General features: G+C 45.5%; 1 protein-coding gene across 4 annotated transcripts in view; it reads left to right on the forward strand.

The window, feature by feature from the left end:
• The window catches only part of OTULIN (OTU deubiquitinase with linear linkage specificity), a 34,589-nt gene extending 26,331 nt beyond the window's left edge, over nt 1-8,258 (forward strand). For 2 of the 4 annotated variants that reach the window (XM_087443147.1, XM_087443150.1), the window contains exon 7: nt 2,569-6,108. In XM_087443147.1, coding sequence (XP_087299273.1) covers nt 2,569-2,763 — 195 coding nt within the window. In that variant the 3' untranslated portion in view covers nt 2,764-6,108. Of the gene's footprint in view, nt 1-2,568; nt 6,109-6,145 lie in introns of those variants that run through there. The other 2 variants (XM_087443148.1, XM_087443149.1) reach the window with 2 other exon arrangements.
• Nucleotides 8,259-12,311: the final 4,053 nt, after the last annotated feature.

Raw genomic sequence — 12,311 nt, forward strand, 5'->3', positions numbered from 1 at the left:
TAGTAGGAGGGTTCAGTTCCTCACCACGTGGGCCTTTCGATGGGGCTGCTTGTGTGTCCCCACAACATGGCCACTGGCTTCTCAGAAAGTGATCCAAGAAGAGAGCAAGGAGGAAGCCACAATGCCTTATATGATCTAATCTGGAAGTCACAGACCATCGCTTACACCATACTCTGTTTGTTAGAAGCAAATCATTCAGTCCATCCCACACTCAAGGGAAGAGCATTAGGCCCTACCTTTTCAAGGGAGGAGTGTAAAGAATTGTGAAGCTATTTTAAAACCACCACAGTTATCTCAGCCTAGGCTTTCTTCTGCAGAGTGGTAGAGGGGGTCAGTCTACAAATAAATGAAGCACTTGGAAGAGTCATCTGAAGGGCCTTGTTTAGTCCTGCCAGCTGTGGCTGTATTAGATAGCATCTGTTAAAAATAGCAAGGGAGTCACCTTAACCAGTAGAGCCCAGCCTGCTCTTGGATCCTGTACAGATATGCTAAGTCTGGAGTTTTATGCAGAGACCCAATGCAGTACTGTCCTGTGAGCCAACAGTTGCACTGTCTATCTTCAGTGCGTTCATTACGTTGCCTTTTTTCAGTGGAGTGGCCAGCCACTAAAGTAGCATTAAGGCTCTCCATCCAAACTGCTACCTTCCTGTTTACACGACTAACTTTTGTGCTTGCCTTTCCCTGGTATGTAGGAAAGAGCAAAGATAATGATCACTGCTGGCTCAGGGAGGCTTGAAGATAATTATTTTAAAAAATTATCTGTACTTATAATGTAGATTACTTATGTCTCCTGAACTGTAGCAAATACCTTACAGAAAAAAGCTTAGTAGAGCATGGTTTGCACATTAGACTAAAGTTAGTCCTTTCTGAGTCCCCACAGAAATGCTGTAATGGAGAGTCTATTTTAGAAAAAAACAACCAACTTTATTGAGATATAATTTACGTCATAAAGTTTACCTCTTTTTTTTTTTTTTGAGAGGAAGATTGGCCCTGGGCTAACGTCTGTTGCCAATCTTCCTCTTTTTGCTGAAGAAGACTGGCTCTGAGCTAACATCCATGCCCATCTTCCTCTATGTTTTGTATGTGGGCCACAGCATGGCTTGATGAGCGGTGCGACAGTCCACGCCTGGGATTCAAACCTGCGAACCCTGGGTCGCCAAAGAAGAGCGTGTGAACTTAACCACTATGGCACCGGGCTGGCCCTAAGTTTACCCTTTTAAAGTGTGTAACTCAGTGGTTTTTAGTAGTTGACAGAGTTTTGCAACCATCACTACAGTCTACTTTTAGACCATTTTATCACCCCTAAAAGAAACCCTGTACCTGTGTGGTGATGGGTTGTAATTAGTATTTGGGTGGTGAACATGATGTAATCTATGCAGAAATAGAAGTATAATGATGTACATCTGAAATTCATACAATGTTATAAACCAATGTTACTGCAATAAACAAAAAATTAAAAAAAAAAAAAAAGAAACCCCGTACATGTTAGTACTATTCTCCTCTCCCCGTCGCTCTAGGCAGCCACTGATCTACTTTCTGTTGCTATAGATGTGCCTATTCTGGACATTTCATATAGTAAATGGAATCATATAATATGTTGTCTTTTGTGATTGGCTTCTTTCACTTAGCCTAGTGTTTTCAAGATTCATCTGTATTGTAGCACATACCAGTACTTCACTTCTTTTTATTGACAAATAATATTCCATTGTATGGATATATCACATTTTATTCATCCATTCATCAATTGATGGGCATTTGGGTTGTTTCTACTTTGTTGCTATTATGAATAATCCTGCTATGAACGTTCATGTATAAGTTTTTTGTATGGACATGTGTTTTCAGTTCTCTTGGGTATATACCAAGGAGTGGGTATATGGTAATTCTTTGTTTAAAATTTTGAGGAACTGTTTTTTAAAGCACCTGCACTGTTTTATATTCCCACCCGCAATGTTTCAGAGTCCCATTTCTCTGCATCCTTACCAACACTTTTTTTTTTTGAGGTGAAGTTCATGTAGTACAAAATTAACCATTTTAAGGTGTACAACTCAGTGGCTTTTAGCACATTTACAGTGTTTTGTGGCCACCACCTGTATCAAGTTCCAAAACATTTTCATCACCCAGAAGATGAGCCGTCACTGCCGTTATTACCTGTCTTTTTGATACGGCTGTTCTAGTGGGTGTGAAGTGGTATCTCATTGTGGTTTTGATTTGCATTTCCCTGGTGACTTTTCAGGTGCTTATTGGCCATTTGCATATCTTCTTCGGAGAAATAGCTATTCTATTCAAATCCTTTGCTCAATTTTAAACTGGTTATTTATTTTTTATTGTTCAGTTGTGAGAGTCTTTCTATATTCTAGATACAAATCCCTTATCAGCCGTATGATCCTTTCTTGATGATCTGCTTGTTTATAAGGACTGTAGAGAAGAGGCCTGGGCTGGGCCCACGGGGAGGAAGAGAGGCTGCGGCTCAGCCATGCTGTGCACTCCTGGGACACATGGGACGGGGCAGGTGGTGAGCTGCATCTTCAGTGTAGCTTTCCTCCGCAGACCCGTTTGCTCTTCCCCCAGGTTGAAATGTTCCTTCTCGCCTATGCCGTCCGCCACACCATCCAGGTGTACCGCCTCTCCAAGTACAGCACTGAAGAGTTCATCACAGTCTACCCCACTGACCCACCCAGAGACTGGCCGGTGGTGACCCTGATCGCTGAGGACGATCGGCACTACAACATCCCCGTCAGAGTGTGTGAGGAGACGAGTCTGTGAGAGAAGCATGCCGGGACAGCCTGGCGATGTGGCCAAGGTGCGCAGGCAGCTCCTTGGCTTGGTCTTCGGGCCTGTGAGTCTCTTAGAATGACCTGTGAGAACTCTTGGGCCCTGTGAGCCAAGCTGGACTGGGATGTTCTGAAGACTAGCGTTTGATAAGAAGAATTAACCAAGTTTTTCCCCTCATCTGTGATGCAGCATGTTTCAGGGGGGGGCCTTCAGAGCACGCCTGTTGGAAGGTGCAAACTACACTTCTCCAAAAACAAATACTTTTGTATCAGAGGAGACTCATTTTGGAGAGGATTGTATTCTTTATGTCTCAAATCAAAACTTTCTCTAATTGTAAACTGGCTTTCAATTTTTTTTTTAAGATAGTAATTTTTTTTGTTTTGGTGGTAATGGGTCTCTCTAGTGCCCTTCCTATGCAATCTGCTCACATGGTATAATTTGGGGATGGAGTCTGTTAACGGCACAGTCATAACATCCTCTGATAGCCTCTTCAAGCAGTGGTTTGGGTTTACATATTAATTAAAGGTATTCTAAGTGGATTGTCTAATAGAAGATTAAGAATTGGGTCCAAAAGTGACTTATTTAAAGGCTGGAGAAGAAGCTGCAGGAGGGAGGCAGTGGCACCTGGAAATGCTTGCTCTTCAAGAGCAAGGCAGGTGCCAGGGGCTGCGGACACACCGGGTCTGGTGCGTGGTGCAGGTGGTCGCTGTCGGTGGAGAGCGCTGCTGGCGGTTGAGCTCCAGTGTCAGGGGCTGTGCGTGATTCTCCAGTTCCACAGATTCACAACATTATAGTCAGAACAGAGCTTAGATACACTGCGTTTTTAGAGGAGAAAACTAAAGCCAAATGACTTGCGAGCACTCATCTGAGTTCAGAGGTGGGAATGAGCTGGATCCTGGGCTCTTTTCATGCTGTGTTTTTGAGGGTGCTTCCGTTGCCAAATTCCTGTAACTCATCTGCTTGCAGGGGCTGAGTAACAGCAAAGTGTCTGAGGTTTTTCATGAGTGACTGTAAGCGGAAGCATGTATTAAAACTGAGTGCAAAAGTAGGGCTGAGCTGCATCTGCCTTGGATTTGGTTTGGGAAGCCTGAAGGAGGCAGTGTTCCTGGCCATGAACGATTGCCTGCATGGTCACAGGCTAGGGTGGTGACTAGGGGGTAGGGACAGGGCAGCCCAGCTGAGCATGGTCTGTGTTAGGCCCCCTACATGTGGGGTGTGGCCTGAGGACACTTCACAGGAACCAGATGTGTCCCTCTTGAGGACTGGGTCAGCAGCACCTGAATTGCTCAGCATTTGTGGAGGTAGTGTTACCCATACTCAAGCTTTATTTTATAATAATTAAAGTCTTTGGGCCAATTTAATATAGTTTATAAGCTATCTAGTCTGTTTTTTTGGGACGGGCAAACCTTTTTTGAAAATGTAAGTTTTGCTTTCACTTAAAAATTAAAATTCTTAGCTGAGAAAACTTGACACACAAAACTATGCAGACTGTTACATTAGTATTTTTCCCATTACCAATCAGTAATAGTCACCACGTTTTGGTAGATGTTTATTCATTAGAGTGTTTGAATCAAGTTCTGCTCTAAATGTCTGTGAATGTGCTGGAGAGGCTGTGTTCTTCACTGTGAAATACGATGGTGCCTCAAATCAGGAGGGGCTTAGAAGCCAAATTAAAGTAATAATAATGACTTCTTGTTGGCTTCAGTGCTTCATTTTAGTGTTTGTAACTTAACGACAGGAAATGCTTACTGTTCATTCTTGAACATTTTTTAAAGCACAACTTCAAACGTTTAGATTGTACAAGTCAGTAGGGGTCTGTGTCCTTCGGAGGTGACATTGACTCTAACCGTTGGTTCATATCCACTATTGAATTTAATAATACTCATGATCATCTGTCTTTGCATTTTGAGAAGGTTCTAATTTTAGTGAACGTGAACTGGACTTCTGGGCAACTTAATTGTTTACATTTCATACTTTTTTCTTGTTTCTGTGTATGATATTGTTAGAGTGTGTGCAGAAATTGTGGTCTTAACCACCTCATTGATAAAGATTCAAAAGGATGCATTTATTTTAAGTTGCTTTCTGTCCCAAGGCCTTATGAGACTCTGCTCTCACACTGTCGTCCAGGCTTAGAGGGATCATAGCATCAGAGAAGCAAAGCTTTCAAGGAAACAGTACTTTAGGAAATATAAATGATTGGCCAACTTTAAAAATAACATTTCTTTGTTGCAACTTCAGTTGCCCAGAGTCTTAATTCCATTTCTCATTCTTGGTCTTGGGCTGGTTGGGTGACATCAGCAGGATAGAAATTGAATTGAGACCAAAATGGATTCAGGAGGATAATATGCTTGGAGGGATCTCTAAAATGGCAAAGTATTCTGGAGAAAGGAAAGTAGTAGGAACTACGCTGTGCTTACTCTCTAGCCCAGAATTTATTGCACAAGTTCAGAGGTTTTGGACCCTATGGTCTTGACGGAAGGATGATCTCCACCTTAAGCAGGCATGACTTCACATTTTGAGCTCATTTAACGTGCATTTAAACGTAAAAGAACCCACCTAATAGACTTGCCAAAAAAGAAAAAAAAACAACCTGAAAGAATTTCCCTGTAACAAGTTCCATGGAATTACACTGCTCTTTCAGAACTTTTTCTGGTTCCCCTCCTCACCTGCTAAGCTCCTTCTGCATATCCAGCATCCATTGATTTCACTCATGCACGTGGAACAGTGATGGCGGCAGGTTGAGAACAAGAGGCCAGTGTGTGGTCTTTAACTTAGGATCTAGGCCTAGCTGGGGTTTGATCTGAAATGTTTGCAGTTCCTCTTCCTTAGAATATGGCATATCTGAAATGTTTTAAATGCACAGAACAGGACTGACCCTGCTTTTTTGATACAGCCATTTGCACTTTTATTATACTGTTACATATTCAGTTAATGTCTGATGAAATTTTTCTTTGATTGAGGAAAACAGACATTGCTTTTATATCCTTTCAGTATTCTTTTCCCTCCAATTGTAAAGCTTCTCAGGTAAAATCTCAGGCCACGTGAGTCTAACACCCTCTGTCGGAAGAGACAATCTTTGTGGGTTTTTATGTGCTTGGTTTTTTTTCTTCTTTAAGAGGCCTTGTTGGGCCAGCCCCATGGCTTAGCGGTTAAGTGCGTGTGCTCCACTGCTGGCGGCCCAGGTTCGGATCCCGGGCGCGCACCGACGCACCGCTTCTCCGGCCATGCTGAGGCTGCGTCCCACATGCAGCAGCTAGAAGGATGTGCAGCTATGACATACAACTATCTACTGGGGCTTTGGGGGGAAAAATAAATAAATAAATAAAATTATAAGAGGCCGTGTTATTCCTCCTGTCCGCCCCCTCCCCCTCAGGTGCTGTTTTACCCAGAGTTTGTAGTCTGCTTTTGGAAGATCCTCCAGATGATGACCGTGAAGCGCTGCATCGCCTTTGATGATATAGCACTCTTACCATCGTGGCGTATAAGTGGGACTCAGACTTTCTAGCTGTGTCTCCTTTTTCATATTAAAATGAAGTTTGATTATATTCCTCTCTCTCAAGCAATACTTTGCAGGTACTCCCCCTTTGAAAGCCAGAAAGTATTTTCAGAAGCATAGACCTTCAGGGAATCTTATTTGTAGACATACATAAAAATAATGCCTTTTTTTCCCTGAGATCTGTGACTACTTAAAAAGCAATAAAAAGGAAGCCCTGGGTGTGTGTGAGGTGAATCTACAGTGAGAGGCATAGAATCCCCACGTAGTTTAGCAAAGGCAGGGCACCGTGTCAAGTAATTTAAAAATGGCCCAAGGAACTGTAAGAAGTGAACTGAGGAAGAAGAACTGATTTTAGATTAAAAATGGTGTTTAGAAACAAAACAACAGATGCCTGACAGACCTCCTGGGCTTAAGTGATAAAAGGATAAAAATCTGAATGAGGAAAGGACTTCTGTGCATGGATTCTGCAAGTTCCTTTTCCTATTTAAGCTCCCTATTTAACAGAAGTATAATATTTAATGTTTAGCTCGTTTGGAAACCTTGCTGGTGATCTCTTCTGAGGGGCTGGAGAGAGCAGGGAGCCAGGGCTGAGTTGTGCACTGAATAAAGGCACGGGCAGCTGGTTGTTAATGCTTGTGTAATTCAGAGTATAACGTGGAGCGGTGAAAAGCACAAAGCTAAACTGGTTTGGCTGCCCCCACCCCTAGTGGCAGTAGGAGCAAGCTAGGCTTGGCCATGACCAGGAGGGGTATGTGTATGTGCACGCGTGTGTGTGTGTGCACACGTGTGCACGCTGGTCTGCAGTCACATCGTGACATTCTTCTGTGCATGAGGTCCCACAGCCCAGGGCCCAGCAACATTGGGAGCATGGAGGTGACCTGCCCCATTAGCATTGTTTTCATGGTAAATTGAAATTTATTATTGGGAATGGTGGAATGGGTTAGTATGTATAATTAAACTATACAGAGTGGCCACTAAGTCTGGAAATAGACATATATTAAGTGTATTGAAATCTTGTATCAACAAACCAATTATTATGTATGTCTCTGTTCCTAGGCCTTATGGCCACCTGTATATTTAAATATTTTGAGTGCTCATTAGTAGCCAAGGCTGTTAATGCAGGAGAACAATGGCTGGAGTTTTATCTCAGTCTTGTGATTTCTTGGGTGTGAGTCTCTGTCAAGAATGAAATCACCAAATCGTGGGTAATACAAGGAAAGGATACGGGGCTCGAAATATCCAGTCTTGGCCGTTGTTATCCCAGTAACCAGGGCTGGCTGAGCTTAATTATGAACTTCAAAATATTTTTTGTACTTAATGTTAAGAGCTTTTATATATTGAAAAATGCCTTGATCTGTATTCACGTAAATGGTGCTAAAATATGGTACCCCTTACAGAACCCGTAGCGGTCCACAGTTGTGTTACTTCTGGGTATTTCCATATGGGAACCAAGCCAAATGAATGTATTTAATGAGCTCCCTTCTCGTTTCCATTGGTTTTATAAAAATGTTTTGGTGGTGTTACCTGCATTTTAGCAGCTTCTAACTTTCTGTATTGTGAATTGGGAGAGGTTAACAACCCACCTCCTGCCTCCGGTGACTGTTTTCTTTCCCTGTAGGCTTGGTTGTGAAGGGAGAGCAGCCGGGAGCATGCGGTGTGAACCTGGTCTCCTTTGGCTTGGCTTGTTTAGCAAAGTGTCCTCTGTTCACACTGTAAAATGTCAGCATTTGTCAAAAAATGTCTCCTGCTCTGAAAAACATGCCCCCCAGGCTCTGGTCAGTTTGGGGCCTTGCTTCCCACCTGCAACCGTAGCCAGACCCCTGGCTCACGGGGGCATGAGTTTCCTCTGTGACTTGTCAAGTCTCTTGTCTGCACCATCAGAGGCCGAGCCGACTTGGGACTTTGCTGTGGATTCCCTTTAGTAAATCCAGCCACTGAGGATTGTAAAAATGAAGAACTAAAAATAAACTTAGAATATAAAAACTCAGAAGCCTGGTTGTGTTGCTGTGGTTAAATGCCTGCCTTTGAGGACTTTGGGAGATTTTGGTTCAATGCTTTAACTTTCCAGCACCCCCAAGACAGGCCTGTGATGCCTGATGACTTTACAGTGCCGTACCCATAGTAAGTGCTCCAAAAAAAAATGAGCTGCTTAGTTCTGGGTTTTGGTCTGGATTCAGTGCCAGTCCTATCATCTACTTTTAGGGTCAGCTCGAGCCAGTTACTTACCTCCTCTACATCTCAGTCTTCATCTCCATCACACAGTCGGTCTCGGGTGGTGGGGGAGGGGAGGAAGTGAGGTGCAAGCACTTATCAGAGGCTTTGGGGAAGATCTAGGCCAGCAAAGCAGGGCTGCAGCTGCAGTCCAGACCCAGCCTTGCTGTGTGTTTGCCAAGGAGAGGCCTGCAGTGTGCAACACATTCTTAGCTGTTCACGAACCATTCACACCCATGGAAATGCACCCAGAAGTGTGATAGCGAGGACTTGAGTGCACTGCCTATGAATCAGACTACCACTGAAAGAAGTTAATAATCTGAAGACAGGGGAAGACACTGGGCTTTCGGTGGGGACAGAGAATGAAATTTGAGCCAGCAGAGACCTGCCTTCCTGTTGGATGAAGAACTGAGTCTGGGAGTCTTTGTAAAGTGGCGCTGGGCTTCTGAAGAACCCATTGGTTAGGAGTTGGGCATCCATCAGAAAGCAGTGCCAGGTTGGTGATGGGCAGCAAGAAGACCTTCCTGTGATAAACAAACTTTTCCTCCTCCACTGCCCCATTCACTTGGGTTATGGTGCTCCTGCATTCTAAGGGCAGTGTTTCTGGCATTTCTCCTTGATAGCTTCCCCTAGGAAGTGTAGAGAAAAACTACACTAGCTTCCTCTTCTGCTGCTCTTAGGAATCCAGTGTTAACCTCCAGCTTCTTTCTTCTGAGCCCTGTTCACCCCCTCAGGACTTAAGACGACTCCCTGGTCAGCTCGTTGATCTATGTGGCCCAGGTCTGGTTCATGGAAAAGACCTGTGCACCTTCTGCCTGGTCAGACTTGGCATGTGCCAGCCAGCCCCAGTCTCCCTCTCCTGCAGCTCTCCTGTCAGATTTGACACCCATCCACCGAGTCCCCACCACTGCACAGGCCCATTTAAAGCTATCTGAATGTCTCCTGAAGAGCCTTAACACTAGGCTTAAGCTGTTGAACCCCACCTCCCCGCCACGTGCACACACCCCTGAGGAAGAGGGGCTCAGTGTAACTCTGCAAAGAAACCATCTCTATAAGTTCTCTCTTTTAAATATCTACTCTTGGTCCTTTTATGCCCTCATGGTGGGTGAGGGACGAAGGCGCTAACAACAGGTTCCAGAACGGGACCAGGCGTTAAGACACCTGGAGCAGGTGGCTGGGGCACCATCAGGAATCCCCATTTTGTGTTGCTGCTTCTCACTGGGTGTCAGCATCCTCTTTCTCTCTGGCTGGGCCCTTGTTTGCTCCATGTAGCCCAGGCTCAGCCTGGTGCCCACCCATGTAAGTGCAGGGGCCGCCTTGCAGCAGCCCGAGGCCCAGATGAGAGGAAGGGCCAGCCTGGAAAAGCAGGGTGAGGTGGTGGGGAGGAGGTGCAGGAGGGTGCCGGGAATGGGGTGCAGGTCGTGCACTGCAAAACTCTAGGAGATGTCATTCACATTGTAGTCCAGGGGGACACATGAGCTTGGAGATGGAAAACCGTTTTGGAGGCTTCCATTGCATCCAGGCCCTGGGTGACCAGAAGCACCTGAGCTAAGCCAGTGGGACTAAAGAGGATGCAGAGGAAGGGACAGAAGTGAGAGTTACTGGGAGGGAGAGCTGACGGGGTTGATTGAGGGAGAGGCGGGATGTGGAGTAGGTTTCTGGGTGGGTGATAACGTGCTTCTTCTAGTAAGGAGAAAGCATGGGAGGGAATGGGGAAGAAGTGTGCAGAGAGGGCCTTGAGGCCAAGGCCCTTCTGGGACCCTCTGAGGAGATGGGAGGTGACTGACCTGAAGCTCTGGCACAAGTTGGGGCTGGAAAAGCAGCCCTGGGGATCACCAGTGTGTATCTGGAATTGGAAATAGGCCCGGATTGGATCACCGGGGAGCGTGGAGAACTGGATTCCCCACTAGGGTGGGAGCAGGCCTGGGGTGTGGGAGCCATTTTTATTCTTTTCCAAAGTAAGTGGAATTAAATAGCATTGAGCAACACAGTTGTAGGGTGAAGGAGGCTGCTGAGATCTGGGCGGTGGCGGCATTTGGGGGTAAGGCAGAAGAACCAGCTGAGTTAGGACGCGGTGCTGGCTGCCAGGCGTGGGGAGAAATCGCTTTCTGACTCGATCATGCATGAACTTGCGAGCATCTGTTCCAGCAGCAGGGCCCAGGGCTGGGGGAGCAGAGCGCAGCCAGCTTTCCTCAGCGCTCGCCTTCAGGGCAAGAGAGCTTTTTACATGAATCAGATGAAAGAATTTCAGGTGTGTAGTCTAATGTAAAGTTTGATAATATTATTGTGTTTGCTCATTCCGTTTTGGTCTTTGGATTCAAGGATTCTGAACCTAAGATAAGATTAGCTTTTGTTTCGTTTTGTAAAAGCTCTGGTAGTTTGTCTTTGTTGAAAGCGGCCGGCAGTAATGTTCACAGATTCGTTGGCTGAGGCACTTCCACGCTGCTTGTGGGCCCAGTGGACGCGCACTTCCGTCTTCACGCACTGCCGTGGATGACTGCAAATCCTGCTGTCGCGGCAGATTAGAACTAGACAAGATCTAGAGCAGAGGAGGCTGATCCAGAGCCATCAATAACTTGCCAGGCTCACAGCTAGTAAGCAGCAGAAGTAGAATGAGGACTCACAGCTCCTGTTTTTGTTTTTTTTTTCCTTTTGCGCAAAGACCAGTGTATTGAACTGGGCAATTAGCATGGTATTTACTGGCTTGCATTGTCCAGGTGAGAAACCTGGAGCTTGTTGGGGGCAAAGTTAAAAGTCTAAGCAATGCCAACCTTCCCTCCACCCCGGCGTTGTCTTTAATAGTGTTGAAAAGGAAAACTCAGAAGAGAGCACAGTTTTCTCCATGATATTAACCTAAAAACCAACTACATCGTATCTATGACTGTATCTAAACTACCTCTCATAAGGGTAAGCTTTTTGGAAGTTTACTACCATTGTATCAGGTGTGGGGTTAGGTGGTTTCCGATAATTATAGATAGGCAAAGAGATTAAAGGCAGGTGTTTCGAAACCAGGACCCAGCTCATGGTAGCCTTAGATAGCCTCTTGACTGAAAGCCCTCAGCCCTCGCAAATGGAGACAAGTATGAACATCTAAAATGCCTCTGCAATGTGTGGTGTGGGGTGGGGCAGGGGGAGGCGGGCAGGCTGCTGGAAATTGTTGTGCAGATTGTGCACTGCAGAACTCTAGGAGGTGTCGCTTACATCATAGTGCAGAGGGACACACGAGCCTGGGGAAGGGAAACTGTGTGGGAGGCTTCTGTAGCATCCAGGCCCTAGGTGACCAGGAGTATTAGAGCAGATGGATGCAGAGGGAAGGAGGGATGTGAGAGATGCTAGGAGGGATAACTGAAGTGGGTTAGTGGGACCCCAATGGCGTGGGATGGGGGTGTCATGGAGTAATTTGATGGATGGATGATAACGTGATTTATCTGGGACATCGGGAGAAAGCGTGGGAGGGGTGCAGATCTGCCCCCCGTCGCAGGACTGCTCCCCGTGGGGAAAATTAATGATGCTTGGCCAGCCTAGCCCCACATCTTGACATTATCCCTAGGCAGCAAGACATACCGTGTTCCAAGGGCTGTGGGTGGAAAGAAAGACCTCTTAGACTTCAAAAATGTGGTAGTATTCAAGGCAGTAAAAGGGAAGCATGGTCGAGGTAGCGCTGAGATCTGGGATTTTAGCTCAAAGACATGTAATAAAGCAGTAAAGAAGAAAACACGCGGTCTCAAGCGAGCCAGTTGAATGCTTACATCCTTGTTGATTACAGGTTTGTCGTGAAACGCTTTCTCTATATAATCTCTCGTAGGAGGTTACAAAAACGAGGGCCATCGTT

Source organism: Ceratotherium simum, chromosome 18, assembly GCF_057802395.1.
Source record: "Ceratotherium simum simum isolate JZ-2026a chromosome 18, ASM5780239v1, whole genome shotgun sequence".
Lineage (NCBI taxonomy): Eukaryota > Metazoa > Chordata > Mammalia > Perissodactyla > Rhinocerotidae > Ceratotherium > Ceratotherium simum.